At 38.1% G+C, this 23,737-nt stretch overlaps 1 protein-coding gene across 2 annotated transcripts in view; it reads right to left on the bottom strand.

Annotated features, from left to right (window-relative positions):
• The window catches only part of WNK3 (WNK lysine deficient protein kinase 3), a 162,049-nt gene that overhangs the window by 38,801 nt on the left and 99,511 nt on the right, over positions 1 to 23,737 (bottom strand). For both annotated transcript variants that reach the window (XM_021699364.1, XM_021699309.1), the window contains exons 11-12: positions 16,235 to 16,382; positions 3,117 to 3,233 (exon numbers count right to left, since the gene is read on the bottom strand). In XM_021699364.1, coding sequence (XP_021555039.1) covers positions 3,117 to 3,233; positions 16,235 to 16,382 — 265 coding nt within the window. The remainder of the gene's footprint in view (positions 1 to 3,116; positions 3,234 to 16,234; positions 16,383 to 23,737) is intronic.

The raw sequence follows: 23,737 nt of genomic DNA, 5'->3' as shown, positions 1-23,737 counted from the left end.
AAGATAGGAATTTAGTGCCATTGTATTGCCTGTAAGGTGACTGTTACCGTATATTGTCTGTGTTCCTTTCTGGTCTATGTTGCTCTTAGGGTCTCTCTTTGCTTAGAGGACCCCTTTCAAGATTTCCTGTAGGGCTGGTTTTGTGTTTGCAAATTCCTTTAGTTTTTGTTTGTCCTGGAAGCTTTTTATCTCTCCTTCAATTTTCAATGACAGCCTAGCTGGATATAGTATTCTTGGCTGCATATTTTTCTCATTTAGTGCTCTGAATATATCCTGCCAGTCCTTTCTGGCCTGCCAGGTCTCTGTGGATAGGCCTGTTGCCAATCTAATGTTTCTACCATTGTAGGTTACATATCTCTTCTCTCGAGCTGCTTTCAGGATTTTCTCTTTGTCTCTGAGACTCGTAAGTTTTACTATTAGATGTCGGGGTGTTGACCTATTTTTATTGATTTTGAGAGGGGTTCTCTGTGCTTCCTGGATTTTGATGCCTGTTTCCTTCCCCAAATTAGGGAAGTTCTCTGCTATAATTTGCTCCATTATACCTTCTGCCCCTCTCTCTCTTTCCTCTTCTTCTGGGATCCCAATTATTCTAATGTTGTTTCATCTTATGGTATCGCTTATCTCTCGAATTCTGCCCTCGTGATCCAGTAGTTGTTTATCTCTCTTTTTCTCAGCTTCTTTATTTTCCATCATTTGGTCTTCTATATCACTGATTCTCTCTTCTGCCTCATTTATCCTAGCAGTTAGCGCTCCCATTTTTGATTGCACCTCATTAATAGCCTTTTTGATTTCTACTTGGTTAGATTTTAGTTCTTTTACTTCTCCAGAAAGGGTTTCTCTAATAACTTCCATATTTTTTTCAAGCCCAGCTAGTATCTTTAAAGTGATGATTCTGAACTCTAGATCTGACATCGTACTAATGTCCGTATTGAGTAGGTCCCTGGCAGTCGGTACTACCTCCTGTTCTTTTTGTTGAGGTGATTTTTTCTGTCTTGTCATTTTGTGCAGAGGAGAATAGATTAATGAGAGAACAAAATGCTAGCAGAGTAACAATGTCCCCAGAAAATATACTCTAAACAAATCAGAAAAGACCTGAGGTAGTGGGAAAAAAAATGGAAAGAGAGAAAAAGAAAAAGAAAAAAAAGAAAAAGATAAAGATAAAGATAAAAACAAACAAAAACAAACAAAACAAAACAACAACAACAACAAAAAACCAGAATGTGATCCAATATGATCAGGCTGGTATATAGATCAGTGCCACACACTAGATTTGGGGTGTATTTTGGTCTTTTAGAAGAAAGTGCCTCCCAAAATTTTAAAGAAAGAAAAACTTATATATGTACAAAAATAACGGTTGATATGATGAAGGGATGGAATATGACTGTAAAGATGGAAATTATAAAAAATTTTATAAAAGGAATTGATAAGAAGTTGTTTGAAAAAACAAAGAAGAGGATTTAAAAAAAGAAAAAAAAAGGGAGAGGATGTGATCAGGCAGGGGAATAGAAAACACCATATACTAGAGATTTAGGGTATATTTTAATCTGTTAGAAGAAACTATCTCAAAATTTTAAAGAGAGAACAATTTATCTATATATGCCAAAAATACAGGTAACTACTATGAAGGGATAGAATATGACCCTAAAAATGAAAAATAAAAATGATTTTTTAAAAAAGGGATTGATAAGATGTTGGTTGAAAACGGGAAAAAGAAAAATTCAAAAAAAAAAAAGACAGTTAAAAAAAAATTAACTTTGAAAGACTAAAGAATCATGGGGAAAAGCCATGAATCCTATGTGCAGTATTCCCCTAGCGCTGGAGTTCTGCCGTTCTCATTGATCGGTAAACTTGGTCTTGGCTGGCTGTTCTCGCTGATCTTCTGGGGAGGGGCCTGTTGCCGTGGTTTCCAAATGTCTCTGCCAGAGGCGGAACTGGCCCGCCCTTGCCCCCTCCTGGCTAAGTAATCTGCTCGGGTTTGCTCTCCGGAGCTTTTGTTCCCTGCAAGCTTTCGGTACAGCTTTGGAGGCGGAGAGTGAAAATGGTGGCCTCCCAATCTCTGCCCCGGACGAGCCGAGAACTCGGGGCCCCGCTCCTCAGTGAGCCCCCAGAGAAAAGCCATCAGTCACTCCTGTCTCCCCGGTCTCCGGCCGCACTCCGTGCTCACCCGGCCTGTGACCGCGCGTTTCTATCTCTGGCACCTGACCCCTGGTGGAGTCTCCAAACCCAGCAGATCCCTGCGGTGCACTCCCGCACGGGTCCTCCCGGGGGAAGAAGGTGAGTCTCCCCGGATCTGCCGCTTGTTGGGTCCCTGCTGGAGGAGCAGTGGCCCGACTGTGCCACGGATCACGGTTTATGGCAACCCCGAGCTGAGAGCCCGCGCCTGGGCTCCGTCTCTGCAGCCGGCTTCCCTGCTCCATTACCTGGGATCTCTGCCACACTCAGGTACCCCCGGTCTTTCTGTGACCCCAAGGGTCCTGAGACCACACTGTCCCGGAGGGTTCCACGCCCCGCTTAGCCAACAGAGTGACATCCCTCAGCGGAGCAGACTTTTAAAAGTTCCGATTTTGTGCTCCACAGCTCTATCACTTGCCAGAAGCGGCCATCGGAGGCCCCTCCCCCGCCGTCTATCCTCCCGAATATCGCCTCGGATTCACTTCTCCTCACGTCCTACCTTCCAGAAAGTGGTCGCTTTTCTGATGAGAGAGTTGTTGCTATTCTTTTCTTTGATCTCCTGTTGAGTTTGTAGGTGTTCAGAATGGTTTGATCCCTATCCAGCTGAATTCCTGAGAGGAGACGAAATCCAGGTCTCCTACTCCTCTGCCATCTTGCTCCGCCCCCCTAAAAAGCTCTTAAGGTGACTTTAACATGCAGCCAGGGATAAGAATCATTGACCTAGATAACCTCTTAATAAAATCCTCTCATATTTTAGAGATAAATATACCGAAATGAAAGACGGTACAGTGACTTACTTTTGATCATAAGTAGTATAGTTCTGTGCAAATTTTAAAAACTAATGGTACTCTAAAAACAATTGCTCTGAATAAATGAGGGGAGAATATGAGGGGAAAAGGAGACAGAATGCTAAAGGGAAAATAATTTGGTTTTATTATACTTACCATATAGTCTGCAATATCCTCTGGTGCATCACCATCAACATCAAACTTGAAGGTGACCATCTTGTTGTTGTGTGTCTCCAGTTGACATTCCACCATATTGTCTCCAGATACTGACACCTGGGCACAAACATGTCACCAATTTAAGAGTCACAGTTATTTATTATCTTCTCTTTGCAAATCAACTAAGGAACATCTAGATGAGCTTACATTCAATATAATTCAATAATAATATAATATAAACAAAAATAGTTTAAACTGTTGAGAATATAAAAATATTGTTTTTCCCTATTGAAATAGAGCCTTAACACCCATTCAATGGCAAATATAAGAGTTAAATGAGCAAAATATAGGGGCGCCTGGGTGGCTCAGTCGTTAAGCGTCTGCCTTCGGCTCAGGTCATGGTCCCAGGGTCCTGGGATCGAGCCCCGCATCGGGCTCCCTGCTCTGCGGGAAGCCTGCTTCTCCCTCTCCCACTCCCCCTGCTTGTGTTCCCTCTCTCACTGTGTCTCTCTCTGTCAAATAAGTAAATAATAAAAAAAAACTTTAAAAAAAAATTAGCAAAATATAAATTAGAAATGTGATCCCCATGGGAAAGAGAAAGGAATACAACTTTTATAGAAAGACAAAAAAAGACAAAAAATCAGAAGAGCTACTCTATTTTTCCAAAATGCAAAGATCGTTCAGTCATTCATTTCCAAAATTTTCTTAATCCCACAAATTGGCTCTTTAAACAAAAGAAAAGGCACTGCTATTGGAAATGTATGCTGGTCCAACCTTTTTGGACAGCCCATCTAGCAATATGTGTTTAAAAAAAATTTTTTTAAAGATTTTATTTGGTTATTTGACAGAGAGAGAGAGAAAGTATAAGCAAGGGGAGAGGGAGAAGCAGGCTCCCCGCTGAGCAGAGAGCCTGACCTGGGGCTAGATCCCAGGACCCTGGGATCAAGACCCGAGCCAAAGGCAGACGATTAACAGACAGAGCCACCCAGGCACCCCTGTATTTTAGAATTTTTTAAGTCTTCATATATTTTCATTAGTTTTATTAATTTATTTTAAATTGAATTATAATTAACATGCACAGTTATATTGAATTCAGGTGTCCAACATACTGATTTAACAATTCCATACATCAGTGCTCACCATGGTAAATGTACTCACCATCTGTCACCAAACAACGTTATTACAATGTCATTGACTATATTCCCTTTGCTGTGCATCCCTCCCAACAAAACAACTTCCCCTTTGCCAATCACTTTTATTCTCTGTATTAATGAGTTTGGTTTTTTTGTTTGTTTTTTGTTTGTCACTTTTTCACCCATTAATTCTACTTCTAGGAATGAAGCATTAAAAAGAATCAGGAATGGGGCACCTGGGTTGCTCAGTTGGTTAAGCGTCTGCCTTCGGCTCAGGTCATGATCCCAGGGTCCTAGGATCGAGCCTCGCATTGGGCTCCCTGCTCTATGGGAAGCCTGCTTCTCCCTCTCCCACTCCCCCTGCTTATGTTCCCTCTCTCACTGCGTCTCTGTCTGTCAAACAAATAAATAAAATCTTAAAAAAAAAAAGAATCAGGGATGTTTATAAAGATCTGTGTTCAAGAGTGTTTGCTACAGAGAGACACACACAGACAGACAGACAAAAGAAGAAAGACAAAAAGTTAAAGAAGACACAGACTGGCAGACAGAGAGACTGACAGACAGAAAACAACAATCTAAATGACAACAGAAGAAATTATTAAATTGTTATATCTCTATATAAGGGACTACATTCTAAGATAACAATTGAAAATATTATATTACTGAAAAATTACTGACACAGTAAAATGTACATGATATACTAAGCTTTTAAAAAGGGAGAATATGACTTCTCAAACTATCGCAAAAAATAGAAGAGGAAGGAAAACTTCAAAATTTATTCTATGACACCAGCATTAACTGGATACAAAACCAGATTAAGAACCTACAAAAAGAAAAAAAAGAACTACAAGCCAATATCCCTGATAAACATGGATGCAAAAATACTCAACAAAATACTACCAAACTGAATCCAACAACACATTTAAAAAATCATTCACTACAATCAAGTGGAATTTATTCCTGGGATGCAAGGGTGGTTCAATATTCACAAATCAATCAATGTGATACACACATCAATATAAGAAAGAATAAGAACCATATATTTATTTCAAGAGATGCAGAAAAAGCATATGACAAAGCACAACATCCTTTCATGATGAAAACCCTCAATAAAATAGGTTTACAGGGAACATACCTCAATGTAATAAAGGTCGTATGTGAAAAATCCATAGATAACATCATGCTCAATGATGAAAAACTGAAACCTTTCCCCCCAAGGTCAGGAAAAATTCAAGGATGTCTACTCTCACCACTTTTATTCAACACAGTACTGGAAGTCCTAGCCACAGCAATCAAATGACAAAATCAAATAAAAGGAATCCAAATCAGTAAGGAAGAAGCAAAACTTTCATTATTTGCAGATTACATGATACTATGTATAGAAAACCTAAAAAAAAAACAAAAAAAAACCCCAAAAAATACTAGAACCAATAAATGAATTTACTAAGGTCGTAGGATACAAAATCAATGTACAGAAATCAGCTGAATTTCAATATGCTAATAATGAATCACCAGAAAGAAAAAGAAAGAAAGCAATCACATTTATAATTGCACCAAAAATGATAAAATACCTTGGAATAAACTTACCAAAGAGGCAAAAGACCTGTACTCTGAAAACTATAAAATACTGATGAAAGATGAAGATGACACAAAGAAATGGAAAGATATTCCATGCTCATGGATTGAAAGAACAAATACTGTTAAAATGACCATACTACGCAAAGCAATCTATACATTTCATGCAAACCCTATCAAAGTAACAACATTTTTCAGAGAACTAGAGCAAAATATTCTAAAATTTGTATGTGACCACAAAAAATCCCTGATTAGCCAAAACAATCTTCAAAAAGAAAAGCAAAGCTAGAGGTATCACAATTCCACAAGTTATACCACAAAGCCATTGTAATCAAAACAGTATGATACTGGCACAAAAACAGACACACAGATGAACAGAACAGGATAGAAAGCCCAAGGGGCGCCTGGGTGGCTCAGTCGTTAAGCGTCTGCCTTCGGCTCGGGTCATGATCCTGGTGTCCTGGGATCGAGCCCCGTGTTGGGCTCTCTGCTCGGTGGAGAGCCTGCTTCTCCCTCTCCCACCCCCTCTGCTTGTGTTCCCTCTCTCACTGTGACTCTCTCTGTCAAATAAATAAAATCTTTAAAAAAAAAAAAAAGAAAGCCCAAAAATAAACACAGAATTATATGGTCAATTAATCTTCAACACAAGAGACAAGAATATGCAATTGGAAAAGACAGTCTCTTTGAAAAATACTGTTGGTAAAACTGGAGAGTTATATGTAAAAGAATGAAACTGGACTACTTTCACACACCATACACAAAAATAAATTCAAAATGGGTGAAAGAATTAAATGAGAGGCCTAAAACTATAAAAATCCTAGAAGGGAACACAAGCAGTAATTTCTGTGACATGAGCTGTACCAACATTATTCTAGATATGTCTCCTGAGGCAAGGGAAATAAAAGCAGAAATGAACTATTGAGACTATATCAAAATAAAAGTTTCGGGGTGCCTGGGTGGCTCAGTTGTTAAGCATCTGCCTTTGGCTCAGGTCATGGTCCCAGGGTCCTGGGATCGAGTCCCACATCGGGCTCCCTGCTCAGCAGGAAGCCTGCTTCTCCCTCTCCCACTCTCCCCTGCTTGTGTTCCTTCTCTCACTGTGTCTCTCTCTGTCAAATAAATAAATAAAATCATCTAAAACTAATGATGTAATGTATGGGGATTAACATAAGAATAAAAAAAAAAGAGAGAGAAAATAAATAAATAAATAAATAAAATCTTAAAAAAAATAAAAAAATAAAAAAAATAAAAGTTTCTGTAAGGCAATCAACAAAACTGAAAAACAACCTACTAAATGGGAGAAGATATTTGCAAATAACATATCCAATAAAGGGTTATTATCCAAAATATATATAGAAATTATACAACTCAACACAAGAAATAAACCAGTTACAAAATGGGCAGAAGAGAGAGTCAGAGCTTGGCAAGATGGTGGAATAGGAGGACCCGGAGCTCACCCCATCCCATGTTTTCAACTAGGTATCATCCACATCCAAGTCAATCAACTGGAGAATGATCCAAAGACTGGCAGAACAAACTCCACGACTAAATATAGGGAAGAAGCATCACCTCAAAGGTTAGGAAGGTCAGAGGAAAAGAAGGCTGTCTGCAGGAGGGACTAGCTGTGCATACAAAGATTGCTAAGAAACAGGTACTCAAAGAAAACTAATCCCATAACACATGGCTTTAAGAACCAGAGAGGTTGAATTCCATGAGTTTGTAAAACCAGTGGGCCTTAGAACCTGGAGCTTTGGAGGTCAGCTGACTCAGCACTGGGCAAGCCAGGAGGGCAAGTGATAGTTGGGAGTTGTTGCCCTTAAAGAGACAGCAACCTATGAGGAGGCAACATAAAAATGGAAGTTCACACAAAGCTGGAGGAAAACAGGAGATATGTTCATAATGATTTTGGACTGACTTGGAGGACTTTTCCTAAAATGAGGGAGTCTGATGTGGAGCTCGACATGGGGCTCAACATCACAACCCTGAGATCAAAACCGGAGCCAAAACCAAGAGTTGGATGCCCAACCCACTGCAGCACTCAGACACCTCATAAAGTCACTACTTTCAAGAGCAGAAGACACAGATGACTTTCTTAACACACAAAAACAGACTTAGAGAGCCAGAAAAAAATGAGGAAACAAAAACTTATCCCAGATGAAAGAACTGGACAAGGCCATAGCCAGAGACATAAGTAATATGCCTGATAGGGAATGCAAAAAATGATAAGGAAACTCACTGGACTTGAGAAGAGTGGAAGATATGAGTGAGACCCTTAATACAGAGATAAGGAAAGACATAGCAGAGATAAAGGGCCCAATAAATGAAACGAGAAACACACTTGATGGAAAGAACAACAGGACAGAAGAAGCAGAGAAATGAATTAGTGACTGGGAAGAAAGAGTAGTAGAAAGAAATCAAGCTGAACAAAAGAGAGACAAAAGAACTATGCAACAAAAGAATAGACTTAGAGAACTCAGTGAATCCATCAAATGTAATAACATTCAAATAACAAGAGGCCCAAAAGAAGAAGAGAGAGAAAGGGGTGGGGGAAGAACATTTATTTCAAGAAATAATAGTTAAAAAACATCCCCATCTGGGGAAGGAAGCAAAATCCAGATCCAAGAGGCACAGAGAACCCCCAAAGAATAAACAAAAGCAGACTGACACCAAGACATATTGTAATTAAATTTGCAAAATGTAGTAACAAAGAAAAAAATCTCAAAAGCAGTAAGACTAAAGAAATCCTTAACTTACAAAGGAAAAATCATAAGGCTAGCAGGAGATTTTTCAACAGAAACTTTGCAAGCCAAAAGGGAGTGGCATGATCTATTCAAAGTGCTGAAGGGGAAAAATCTGCAGCCAAGAATACTCTATACAGCAAAGCTATCATTCTGTATAAAAGAAGAGATACAGTTTCACAGACAAACAAAAACTAAAGCAGTTCATGATCACTAAACCAACCCTGTAAGAAATATTAAAAAGGACTCTGAGCAGAAAAGAGAAAGCAAAAGTGACAGTATATGGGGCTCCTGAGTGGATCAGCTGAGCATCCGACTCTTGATTTCGGCTCAGGTCATGATCTCAGGGTTCTGAGACTGAGTCCCTAGGGAGTCTGCTAGAGACTCCCTCTCCTTCTGTCCCTCCCCCCACTCGTGTGCACTCTCTCTCTCCAAAATGAATAAACAAATGAATCTTTAAAAGTAAAAAAACGGAAAAGTGACAGTAGAGATGTAGAAAAGAGAAAAGTGGTAAAAATGAGTATTTCTGTAAAAAATCAGTAAAGGAACTCACTAAAAAAAGGATAAAATGAACTAACATATACCTAAAACATGGGGAGGACAGGAGTAAAAAATGGGTTCAAACTTAAACGACCATCAACCTAACATAGACTGCAATATGCAGTAGATGTTATATCAAATTTATCATATATCAAACATCACATCATATATCAAAACCACTAATATTCAAAGGTAAAGAGAAAGAAATTCAAATATAGCACTAAAAATGAGCAATACATGAAAGAGAAAAACACAAGAAAGGGTTAGAGAAAATCTTCAGAAACAACCATAAACAAGTAATAAAATGCAATAAATACATATCTAATAGATATGTAATTGATAATTACTTTCAATATAATAACTGGAATAAATGCTCCAGTGAAAAGACATAGGTAACAGAATGTATAAGAAAACAATGCCGATCTATATGCTGCCTACAAGAGACCGATTTTACATCTAAAGACATATGAAGATCAAAAGTGACAGGATGGGGGGGCCTGGGTGGCTCAGTCGTTAAGCGTCTGCCTTCGGCTCAGGTCATGATCCCAGGTCCTGGGATCGATCCCCACATCGGGCTCCCTGCTCTGCCGGAAGCCTGCTTCTCCCTCTCCCACTCCTCTGCTTGTGTTCCTGCTCTCGCTATCTCTCTCTCCGTTAAATAAATAAATAAAATCTTTAAAAAAAAAAAGTGACAGGATGGATAAACATCTATCATGCAAATGGATGTCAAAAGAAAGCCAGAAATCAGTGGCATTCCTATACACCAACAACAAGACAGAAGAAAGAGAAATTAAGGAGTCGATCCCATTTACAATTGCACCCAAAACCATAAGATACCTAGGAATAAATCTAACCAAAGAGGCAAAGAATCTGTACTCACAAAACTATAAAATACTCATGAAAGAAATTGAGGAAGACACAAAGAAATGGAAAAACGTTCCATGCTCATGGATTGGAAGAACAAATATTGTGAAGATGTCAATGCTACCTAGAGCAATCTACACATTCAATGCAATCCCTATCAAAATACCATCCACTTTTTTCAAAGAAATGGAGCAAATACTCCTAAAATTTGTATGGAACCAGAAAAGACCCCGCATAGCCAGGGAAATGTTGAAAAAGAAAAGCAAAGCTGGTGGCATCACAATTCTGGACTTCAAGCTCTATTACAAAGCTGTAATCATCAAGACAGTATGGTACTGGCACAAAAACACACACACAGATCAATGGAACAGAATAGAGAGCCCAGAAATGGACCCTCAACTCTATGGTCAACTCATCTTTGACAAAGCAGGAAAGAATGTCCAATGGAAAAGAGACAGTCTCTTCAAAAAATGGTGTTGAGAAAATTGGACAGCCACATGCAGAAGAATGAAACTGGACCATTTCCTTAAACCACACACAAAAATAGACTCAAAATGGATGAAAGATCTAAATGTGAGACAGGAGTCCATCAAAATCCTTAAGGAGAACACAGGCAGCAACCTCTTCGACCTCAGCCACAGCAACTTCTTCCTAGAAACATCGCCAAAGGCAAGGGAAGCAAGGGCAAAAATGAACTATTAGGACTTCATCAAGATAAAAAGCTTTTGCACAGCAAAAGAAACAGTCAACAAAACCAAAAGACAACCGACAGAATGGGAGAAGATATTTGCAAATGACATAGCAGATAAAGGGCTAGTATCCAAAATCTATAACGACCTTATTAAACTCAACACCCAAAGAACAAATGATCCGATCAAGAAATGGGCCAATGAATTAATGACTGGGAAGAAAGAGTAGTAGAAAGGAATCAAGCTGAACAAAAGAGAGACAAAAGAACTATGCAACAAAAGAATAGACTTAGGGAACTCAGTGAATCCATCAAATGTAATAACATTCAAATAACAAGAAGCCCAAAAGAGGCAGAAGACATGAACAGACATTTTTCCAAAGAAGACATCCAAATGGCCAACAGACACATGAAAAAGTGTTCAACATCGCTCGGCATCAGGGATATCCAAATCAAAACCTCAATGAGATACCACCTCACACCAGTCAGAATGGCTAAAATTAACAAGTCAGGAAACGACAGATGTTGGCGGGGATGCGGAGAAAGGGGAACCCTCCTACACTGTTGGTGGGAATGCAAGCTGGTGCAGCCACTCTGGAAAACAGTATGGAGGTTCCTCAAAAAGTTGAAAATAGAGCTACCATATGATCCAACAATTGCACTACTGGGTATTTACCCCAAAGAGACAAATGTAGGGGTATGTGCACCCCGATGTTTATAGCAGCAATGTCCACAATAGCCAAACTATGAAAAGAGCCAAGATGTCCATTGACAGATGAATGGATAAAGAAGATGTGCATATATACAATGGAATATTATGCAGCCATCAAAAGGAATGAAATCTTGCCATTTGCAATGACGTGGATGGAACTGGAGGGTATTATGCTGAGTGAAGTAAGTCAATCAGGTCATATCATATGACCTCACTGATATGAGGAATTCTTAATCTCAGGACACAAACTGAGGGCTGCTGGAGTGGTGAGGGGTGGGAGGGATGGGATGGTTGGGTGATACATTGGGGAGGGTATGTCCTATGGTGAGCACTGTGAATTGTGTAAGACTGTTGAATCACAGACCTGTACCTCTGAAACAAATAATACATTATATGTTAAAAAAAAGAAGAAGATAGCAGGAAGGGAAGAATGAAGGGGGGGAATCGGAGGGGGAGACGTACCATGAGAGACTATGGACTCTGAGAAACAAACTGAGGGTTCTAGAGGGGAGGAGGATGGGGGGATGAGTTAGCCCGGTGATGGGTACTAAAGAGGGCACGTACTGCATGGAGCACTGGGTATTATACGCAAACAATGAATCATGGAACACTACATCAAAAACTAATGATGTAATGTGCAGTGATTAACATAACATAATAATAAAAAAAATAATAAATAAAACCCTTGGAACTTCCAAAGTGAAAAAAAAAAAGCCAGAATAGCATTACTTATATCAGACAAACTAGACATTAAAACCAAAAATGTAAAGAGACACAAAAAAGGACATGACAAATAATAAAGGTGACAATCCAACAAGAAGCTATAATAACTGTAAATATTTATGAACCTAATATGGGACCACCAAAATACATAAAACAGTTAATAACAAACATAAAGGAACTTATCAATAATAATACAATAATAGCAGGGGACTTAAACACCCTACTTACATCAATGGACATATCATCTAAACAGAAAATCAAGAACAAAGAAACACTGGCTTTGAATAACACACTGGAACAGATGGATTTAACACATATATTCAGAAGATTCCATCCCAAAACAGCAGAATACATATTCTTTTCAAGTGCACACTGAACAACCTACAAAATAGATCACATATTAGCTCTCAAAACAAGCCACAACAAATTCAAGATTGAAGTCATACCATGCATCTTTTCTGACCACAACACTATGAAACTAGAAGTCAACCACAAGAAAAATCTGGAAAGACTAAATATATGCAGGTTAAATAACATGTAACTAGTCAATGAATGGCTAAACCAGGAAATAAAAGAAGAAATAAAAAATTACATAGAAATAAATGAAAATGAAAACACAATGGTCCAAAACCTCAGGGATGCAGCAGAAGCTGTTCTAACACGGAAGTTTATAGCAATACAGGCGTACCTCAAAAAGCAAGAAAACTCAAATAAACAACCTGACCTTCCATCTAAAGGAGCTAGAAAAAAACAACAAACAAAACCTTAAACCAGCAGAAGGAAAGAATAAAGATTAGAGCAGAAATAAATGATATAGAAACTGAAAAAAAAAAAAAACCCACCAACAACAGAACAGACCAGTGAAAGATAGGGCTGGCTCTATGAAAAAAATTAATAAAACTGATAAACCTCTCCTGAGACTTATCAAGAAAAAAAGAAAAAGGGCTCAAATAATAAAATCACAAATTAGCAAAGAGAAATAACAACCAACACCACACGTAGGAACAACCATAAGAGAATATTATGAAAAACTGGCATATGCCAGAAATTGGGCAACCTAGAAGAAATGGATAAATTCCTACAAATATATAAACTACCAAAACTGAAACAGAAGGGAATAGAAAATTTGAACAGATAACCAGCAAAGAATTGGAGTCAGTAATCAAAAAACTCCCAACAAACAAAAGTCCAGGTCCAGATGGCTTCACAAGTGAATGCTACCAAACGTTTAAGGAAGAGTTACACTTATTCTTCTCAAACTTTTCCAAAAAATAAAGAAGAAAGGAAAACTTGCAAATTTACTCTGACACAAGCATTAGCCTGATACCAAAATCAGATAAAGACACCACTAGAAAGAGAACTATAGACCAATATCCCTGATGAACACACACACAAAAATCAATGTTTAAAAGGAAAAGCAGGGGTGCCTGGATGGCTCAGTCGGTTAAGTGTCCGACTCTTGATTTCAGCTCAGGTCATGGTCTCAGGGTTGTGAGATCAAGCCTCACACTGGGCTCCATGCTCAGCAGGTAGTCTGTTTCTCTTCCTCTCTCCCTCTCCCTGTGCCCCTCCCTCCACTCACACTCACACTCTCTCTCTAAAAAAAATAAATACATAAATCTTTAAAAAATAAAAATAAAAGGAAAAGCAAGCTGGAGGCATCACAAATCTAGACATCAGGTTATACGACTAAGCTGCATTAATCAAAACACTATGGTACTGGCAAACACATAAATCAATGAAAGATAATAGAAAATCCAGAAGTAAACCTGCAACTTTAGGATCAATTAATCTTCAACGAAGCAGGAAACAATATCCAATGGTAAAGGACAGTCTATTCAAAAAATGATGCTGGAAAAACTGGACAGCAACATGCAACAGAATGAAATTCCACCACTTTCTTACACATACACAAAAAAAATCCAAAATGTATTAAAGATCTAAATGTAAGACCTAAAACTGCAAAAATCCTAGAAGAGAAGACAAGCAGTAACTTCTTGACATCAGCACTAGCAACTTCTTTCTAGTTATATCTCCTGAAGAAAGAGAAACAAAAGCAAAAATGATCTACTGGGCCTACAACAAAATAAAAAGCTTCTACACAGCAAAGGAAACAATTAACAAAATTAAAAGGCAACCTATGGGGGCACCTGGGTGGCTCAGTTGGTTAAGCGTCGGCCTTCGGCTCAGGTCACGATCCTGGGGTCATGGGATTGAGCCCCGCTTCGGGCTCCCTGCTCAGTGGGGAGCCTGCTTCTCCCTCTGCCTCTGCCCCTCCCCCTGCTTGTGCTCTCTCTCTCTCTGTCAAAATAAATAAATAAAATCTTTAAAAAAATAAAATAAAAGGCAACCTATGGAATGGGAGAAGATATTTGCAAATTACATATCTGATAAAGGGCTAGTATACAAAATATATAAAGAATTTATAAAACTCCGGGCGCCTGTGTGGCTCAGTCATTAAGCGTCTGCCCTCAGCTCAGGTCAGGATCCCAGCATTCTGGGATCGAGCCCCGCATCGGGCTCCCTGCTCAGTGGGGAGCCTGCTTCTCCCATTCCCCCTGTTTGTGTTCCCTCTCTCACTATGTCTCTCTGTCAAATAAATAAATAAAATCTCTTAAAGAAAAAAGAATTTATAAAATTCAACACAACAAAAACAAACAATCCAATTACAAAGTTGTCAGAAGACACAGACATTTCTCCAAAGAAGACATTAAGATGGCCAATAGACACAGGAAAAGATGCTCATCATCACAGAAATGCAAATCAAAACTACAATGAGCTATCACCTCATGCTTGCTGGAATGGCTAAAATCAACAACACAAGAAAAAACAGTTCTTGACAAGGATGTGGGAAAAAAGGAACCTTCATGCACTATTGCTTGGAATGCAAACTGGTGTAACCACTGTGGAAAACAATATGGAGGTTCCTCAAAAAGTTCAAAATAGAACTACCCCATGATCCAGCCATCATACTACTGGGTATTTACATAAAGAATACATAAACACTAATTCAAAGGGATATATACACCCCTTTGTTAATAGCAGCACTATTTACAATAACCAAGATATGGAAGCAACTCAAGTGTCCATCGATTGATGAATGGATAAAGAAGATGTGGTATATATATATACAATGGAATATCATTCAGACATAAAAAAGAATGAAATCTTGTCATTTGCAACAAAATAGGTGGTGCCCAATAGTGTAATGCTGAGTGCAATAAGTCAGTGAAAGACAAGTAACATAACATTTTACTTATATGTGGTATTTAAGAAACAAATGAAAAATTGAAAAAAAGGAGAGAGACAAGCAAGAAACAGACTATAGAGAACAAACTGATGTTTACCACAGGGGAGGTATATGGGGGAATGGGTGAAATAGATGATATGGATTAGAGTACCCTTATCATGATGAGCACTATGTACACAACTGCATATTGTACACCTGAAACTAATATAACACTATGTTAACCATACTGGAATTAAAATTAAAAACTTAATAAAATTGATATATATGTGTACGTGTGTGTGTGTACATGTGTGTGTGTTCAGCAAAAGAAAAAGGAAGAATAGGAAATTATATATGTAAGTTTAAGCATCCATCCAAAACGTATATCACATTGGTTAGAAATATCAGCTTTAAAGTCTGAACTGGATTCCGATCTATCACTTGCTAATTCAATGACCATAGGCAAATTACTTTACCTCTCTAATCTTCAGCACCTTCATTTATAAAGATGAGTATACTAACATCTATCATACAGGGATACTGAAAGATTAAATGATAAAACAAATGCATAACATTTAGGGTGTCTAACAAAAGAATACAATAAATTTGCTATTATTACTAGTACTGTTATAACCTTAATAATGTAAAATACTACACAATACATACAGGGAAAAAAAGATGAAAACTAAAACATTAATAGGAACTATCTCTGAGAGGTGGTAAAAAGTGATTTTTATTTTCTTCCTGGTATTTGGCCTATATTTCCTAGTACATAATATTTTTATCAGAAAAAATTTTAATGAAGAGACGTTAGCATTTCACAATGCTCTATACTCATGTCTGAAGCAACATGGCCCCGACCTGTCAACACAGACCTCTACACACACTCTTAACCAAATAATATTTACACACTGACCTGAAGGACAGTAAGTTGGAATTTAGTCCCCTTCTCTGGTCGAGGACAGGAAGCTCTTCTTTGTTTGATCCGATCTTGTTTGCCATTTCCACAGGGGTTATCAGGGGTATTGATGCTTTCCTTCACAGCTGCCACATCAGGATTCAAACTAGTCATTAGAAAAAAAAAACAAAAGCAAGTCCTATTCAATTTCTCAGAGAAAACATTATTCCATGATTCTCAAAGCCCAGTATTTAACCCAAATGAGAATTAACATCTGAAATTCTATGATGTCTAGAATAATTCCATTCTGATGGTAAACTTCTAGAAAAACTCCAATTATAAAACAATACATAATGAGTTTAAGGAAAATAAATAAGAAATATAATGTCTGAGAATATACAAAAAGCAAATTGTACACTTTAAATTGGTTAATTTAATGGTATGTGAATTATATCTCAATAAAGATGTTTTTCAAAGTTATGAAAAACTGAGATAGTATGTATTTATTTGGCATACAATTCCTGACATTAGTAGGAATGAAAGAAAAACACTGTCATTGATGGACCTCTGTGGAACCTTTTATCGAAGGATGCTCTTGATCAATTTTATCTTGTTTGTTTTTGGGTATATTATTAATGTGTTCAAATAAAACTTCTAACAAACAATTTTCACTCAAAATATACCTGTTTATGGGTTGGACTCAAAAGGGCATAGACAAACCAAGTGGGGGAGATAGGAACAGGGTAGGAGAAAGAACAAAAAATGAAAATGAGATTTAAAAAAATGTGGTAGTGGTTTGTTAGAAGATGGTGGCAGAGTAGGAGGACCCTACACTCGCCTGTCCCATGAATACAACCAGATAACTATCAAATCATCCAAAATACACCAGAAATGGACCTGAAGACTGGAAGAACAACTACACAACTAAAGGTAGAGAAGAAGCCACACTTAAGAAGATAGAAAGTGTGAAGGCATGTTTGGTTGAGAATCAGATCATGGCCACTGGGGTGGGAAGGAAGCAGTAGTCACAGAAAAGGGTTAGATAGACTAACACACAGGGGAATGCATGGGAAAACAAATCCCCATAACAATTGGCTTGGAAAGCAAGAGGGACCAAATTTCATGACTTTCAGCCACCAGCAGGACATAAAGCCTAGAGTTTTAAAGGTCACTGGACTTGGCTGGGATACAGCCCAGAGGGCATTGTGCTACTCTTGCAGAGCAGGCAGGCAAACAACCTATAAGTATACAGTGTGGCAACAGTGATATGAAGAGCACCTGGGGTACACGGTGGGGAGGTTATTTGTTCATTTTAGACCACATCCCAGATAGGCAGGGTTCACAGAGAGAAACCTCCAGGAAGAAAAGAACTAGGCAGTACCATTTCCTTCCCCTGACCTAAGTGTAAGCACAGGGCCACCACAGGAACCAGCACAATTCTGACAATCCTGACCTGACATGCTTATACCAAGCCCCACATTCTAGTGGAACCCCCACATTCTAGTGGAACCCCCATTCCCAGTCTCCATTGCCTCAATCCCACCTTGGAGGGTCCCTCCCCCAGAAGATTGGCCCCAAACCCTGCTCACACAATGCTTCCTGACTCAGGAGTTTTGCAGAGCCTCAGTTATAGTGGCAGTGAGATCAGGTCTCATTTCACAAACAGACCAGAGCACACCTAGTTAAAACATGCCACATTCAGCAAGGAACCAAACACTGCCCACAACACACAAACCGAGCCTCTGCAAACAACTGGCCTGAAGGATAAAGTGGCTAGGACAAAATAAGAGCATACACAGCACACACTGGAGACACTCCTCTAAGCACCAGGCCCTGGGGAACAAGGGACACTACTGGGCAAGGCACTACAGGATCTCTTCATCATAAGGCCACTACCCTCATGAATAGAAGATGTAGCTGACTTTCCTAAAACAGAGAAACAGGCACAGAAATGTAGGTAAAATGAGAAGACAGAGAAATTTATCCCAAATGAAAGAACAGGACAAGGCCACAGCCAGAAACATAAGTAAAACAGAAATACATAACATGTCTGATAGAGAATTTAAAGTAATGATCACGAACATACTCACTGGACTTGAGAAAAGAATGGAGGACATCAGTGAGACCCTTAACACAGAAATAAGGAATAACATAGCAGCAGCAAAAGGCTCAGTAAACGAAATGAGAAGCACACTTGATGGAATGAAGAGCAGGACAGAAGAAGTAGAGGAATAAATTAGTGACCTAGAAGACAGAATAATGGAAAGTAATCAAGTTGAACAAGAAAGAAAAAAGAATTATGAGAAATGAAAATAGACTTAGGAAACACAGTGACTCCACCAAATGTAATAACATTCATATTATAGGAGTCCTAGAAGAAGAGAGAGAAAAGGGGATAGAAAATTTATTGGAAGAAATAATAGCTGAAAACTTCCCTAATCTGGGGAAGGTAACAGATATACAGATCCAGGAGGCATGAGAACGCCAACAAAATCAACTAAAAGAGATCCATACCAAGATATATTCTAATTAAACTGGCAAAAAAATAGTGATAAAGAAAAAAATTTAAGGGGCACCTGGGTGGCTCATCGGTTAAGCGTCTGCCTTCAGCTCAAGTCATGATCCTGGTGTACTGGGATTGAGCCCCTGCTCCCTGGAGCAGGAAGCCTGTTTTTCCATCTCCCTCTGCAACCCCCCTGCTGCTGCTCCCTCCCCCCCCCATATATATCAAATAAATAGATAAAATATTTAAAAAATGTTTTAAAGCAGCAAGGCAAAAGAAGATAGTAACATAAAAGAGAAACTCCATAAGGATAAGCAGGGGATTTTTCAGCAGAAGCTTTGCAAGCCAGAGGGGAGTGGCATGATAGGTTCAAAGCGCTGAATGAGAAAAATCCGCAGCCAAGAATACTCTATCCATCAAGGCTACTATTCAGAATAGAAGAAGAGATAAAGAGTTTCCTGGACAAATAAAAACTAAAGGAGTTCATGACCACTAAACCAGCTCTGTAAAAAATATTTAAGGGGACTCCCTGAGTGGAAAGGGGAGACTCAAAGTGAAAGTATAAAGGTAGGAAACTAAAGCAGTAAAAATTAGTATTTCTGTAAAAATTCAGTCAAGGTATTCACAAAATAAATGGAAAACATGTAAAATATGTAAATATGTGAAACATGACAAAATATTCCTAAAATGTGGGGAGAAGAGTAAAGAATGGGTCTAAACTTAAACGATCATCAAATTAATATAGCCTGCTACATGCAGAAGATGTCATACACAAACCTAACGGTAACCATATAACAAAAACCACTAATAAATATGTAAATAACAAAGAGAAAAAAACCCAATATATCAATAAAGAAAATCACCAAATGATGAAAGAGATAAAAACAATAAAGGATCAGAAAAAAATCTTCAGAAACAACCACAAAGAATAAAATGACAATACATTTTCAATAATTACTTTGAAGGTAAATGGACTAAATGCTCCAATCAAAAGTCATAGGGGGACAGAATGAATAAAAAAATAAGATCCACCTATATGCAGCCTACAAGAGACTCACTTTAGACCTAAAGACACCAACAGATTGAAAATGAAGGAGTGGAGAAACATCTATCATGAAAATGTATGTCAACAGAAAGATGGAAGAGCAATACTTATATCAGAGAAAATAGACTTTAAAACAAAGACTAACAAGAGAAAAAGGAGGACAATATATAATCATAAAGGGGATACCCAACCAAAAGATACAACAATTTTAAATATCTAGGCACCCAACATATGAGCAAAAAAAGAAAGAGTTAATAACAAATATAAATAATCAATAACCATACAATAGTTGGGTACTTTAACACCCAACTTACATCAATGCGCTGATCATCTAAACAGAACACTGGGGCACCTGGGTGGCTCAGGCAGTTAATCATCTGGCTTTGGCTCAGCTCATGATCTCATGGTCCTGGGATAGAGCTCCACGTAGGGCTCCCTGCTCAGTGGGGAGTCTGCCTCTCCCTCTCCCTCTGCCCCTCCCCACTGCTCATGCTCTCTCTCGTTCTCACTCTCTTAAATAAATAAAATCTTTTTTTTTTTCAAAATGTATTTATTTGACAGAGAGAGACACAGCGAGAGAGGGAACACAAGCAGAGGGAGTGGGAGAGGGAGAAGCAGGCTCCCCACGGAGCAGGGTGCCCGATGCGGGGCTCGATCCTGGGACTCCGGGATCATGACCTGAGCCGAAGGCAGACACGTAACGACTGAGCCACCCAGGTGCCCCAATAAAATCTTTTTTAAAAAAAGAACATCAACAAGGGAACGATGGCTTTGAATGACACTGGAAAAGATGGATTTAACATATATTTTCAGAACATTCTATCCTAAAACAATAGAATACACATTCTTTTCAAGTGCACACTGAACAACCTACAAAATAGACCACATATTAGCTCTCAAAACAAGCCACAACAAATTCAAGAAGATTGAAGTCATACCATGCATCTTTTCTGACCACAACACTATGAAACTAGAAGTCAACCACAAGAAAAAATCTGGAAAGACTAAATATATGCAGGTTAAATAACATGCAACTAGTCAATGAATGGCTAAACCAGGAAATAAAAGAAGAAATAAAAAATTACATAGAAATAAATGAAATGAAAACACAATGGTCCAGAACCTCTGGGATGCAGCAAAATCTATTCTAACACGGAAGTTTATAGCAATACAGGCGTACCTCAAAAAGCAAGAAAACTCTCAAATAAACAACCTGACCTTCCATCTAAAGGAGCTAGAAAAAAACAACAAACAAAACCTTAAACCAGCAGAAGGAAAGAATAAAGATTAGAGCAGAAATAGGGGCGCCTGGGCGGCTCAGTCGTTAAGCGTCTGCCTTCGGCTCAGATCATGATTCCAGGGTCCTGGGATCCAGCCCTGCATCAGGCTCCCTGCTCGGTGGGAAGTCTGCTTCTCCCTCTCCCACTCCCCCTGCTTGTGTTCCCTCTCTCGCTGTCTCTCTCTCTGTCAGAAAATAAATACAATCTTAAAAAAAAAAAGATTAGAGCAGAAATAAATTATATAAAAATTTTTAAAAAATAGAACAGATCAATGAAACCAAGAGCTGTTTCTTTGAAACAATTAATAAAATTGATAAACCTCTAGCCAGACTTAGCAAAAAGAAGAGAATGGACCCAAATAAACAAAATCACAAATAAGAGAGGAGAAATAATCAACATCACAGAAATATGAACAATTATAGGAGAATATTATGAAAAATGATATGCAACAAATTGGACAACCTAGAAGAAATGAATAAATTAACAGAATCACATAAACTCCCAAAATGGAAACAGGAAGAAATAGAAAATTTGGACAGACGGATAACCAGCAAAGAAATTGAGTCAGTAATCAAAAAACTCCCAACTAACAAAAGTCCAGGACCAGATGGCTTCACAGGCGAATTCTACCAAACATTTAAGGAAGAGTTAATACCTATTCTTCTCAAACTGTTCCAAAAAATTGAAAAGGAAAGAAAACTTCCAAATTCATTCTATGAAGCCAGCATTACCCTGATACCAAAACCAGATAAACACACCACTAAAAAAGAGAACCACAGGCCAATATCCTTTATCCTTGATGAATATAGATGCAAAAATCCTCAATAAAACACTAGCAAACCGAATCTAACAGTACATTAAAAAAAATCATTCACCACAATCAAGTGGGATTTACTCCTGGATTGTAAGGGTGGTTTAATATTTGCAAATCAGTCAACACATTACATCACATCAATAAGAGAAAGAATAAACCATATGATCATTTCAATAGATGCAGAAAAAGCATTTGACATAGTACAACATCCATTTATGATAAAAACTCTCAATGAAATAGGTTTAGAGGAAACATACCTCAACATAATAAAGGCCATCTATGTAAAACCCACAGGTAACATCATACTAAATGAGGAAGAACTGAGAATGTTCTCCTAAGGTCAGCAACAAGTCAAGGATGTCCACTCTTCCACTTTTATTCAAGATACTACTGGAAGTCAAGCCACAGCAGTCAGACAACAACAAAAAAATAAAAGGCATCCAAATTGGTAGGAAGAAGTAAAACGTTCACTATTTGCAGATGACATGATACTGTATATAGAAATCCTAAATAACTCTACCACAAAACTGCTAGAACTGAAAAGAAATTCAGTAAAGTTGCAGGATACTAAATCTATATACAGATATCTGTTGCATTTCTTTCTTCTTTAAAGATTTATTTATTTTAGAGAGAGAGAGCGCAAGCAGGGGGAGGGGCAGAGGGAGAAAGAGAGAGGATCTTAAGCATGCTCAGTGTGGGGCTTGATCCCAGGTCCCTGAGATCATGACCTGAGCTGAAATCAAGAGTTAGACACTTAACCGACTGAGCCACCCAGGTGCCTCAGATATCTGTTCCATTTCTATACACCAATAATGTAGCAGCAGAAAGAGAAATTAAGAAACCAATCCCATTTACAGTTGTATGAAAAATAGTAAGATACATAGGAATAAACCTAACCAAAGAGGTAAAAGATCTGTACTCTGAAAACTGTAAAACAGCAATGAAAGAAATTGAAAATGACAAAAAGAAATGGAAAGACATTCCATACTGATAGATTAGAACAAATAATGTTAAAATGTCTATACTACAAAAAGCAATCTACAGATTCAATGCAATCCCTATCAAAATACCAACATTTTTTTTCAAAGAACTAGAACAAATGATCCTAAAATTTGTATGAAACCACAAAAGACCCTGAATAGGCAAAGCAATCTTGAAAAAGCATCACAATTCTGGACTTCACATTATATTACAAAGCTGTAGTGATCAAAACAGTACTGGCACAAAAGTAGACACATAGATCAATAGAACAGAATAGAATTTCAGAAATAAACCCACAACTATAGGCCAATTAATCTCTGACAAAGCAGGAAAGAATATCCAGTAGGAAAAAGAAATTCTCTTCAACAAATAATGTTGGCAAAACTGGACAACAACATGCAAAACAATGAAACTGGACCATTTTCTTACACCATACACAAGAATAAATTCAAAATGGATGAAAGACCTAAATGGGAGACCTAAAATCATAAAAAGCCTAGAAGAGAACACAGGAAGTAACTTCTTTGACCTCAGCCCTAGCAACTTCTTTCTAGATATGTCTCCTGAGGCAAGGGAAACAAAAGCAAAAATAAACTACTGGGACTACATCAAAATAAAAAGCTTCTCTATAGCCAAGGAAACAATGAACAAAACTGAAAGACAACCTACTGAATGGCATAAGACATTTGCAAAGGACATATTCGATAAAGGGTTAGTACCCAAAATATATAAAGAACTTATAAAACTCAACACCCAAAAAACAAATAATCCAATTAAAAAATGGGTAAAAGAAATGAACAGACATTTCTCCAAAGACATCCAGATGGCCAGCAGACACATGAAAAGATACTCAACACCACTTATCATCAGAGAAATGTAATCAAATCTACAATAAGAT

Source organism: Neomonachus schauinslandi, chromosome X (genome assembly GCF_002201575.2).
Source record: "Neomonachus schauinslandi chromosome X, ASM220157v2, whole genome shotgun sequence".
Classification (NCBI taxonomy): Eukaryota; Metazoa; Chordata; class Mammalia; order Carnivora; family Phocidae; genus Neomonachus; species Neomonachus schauinslandi.
The sequence above is the reverse complement of the archived record's forward strand: the minus strand, read 5'-3'. Positions and strand labels throughout refer to the sequence as shown.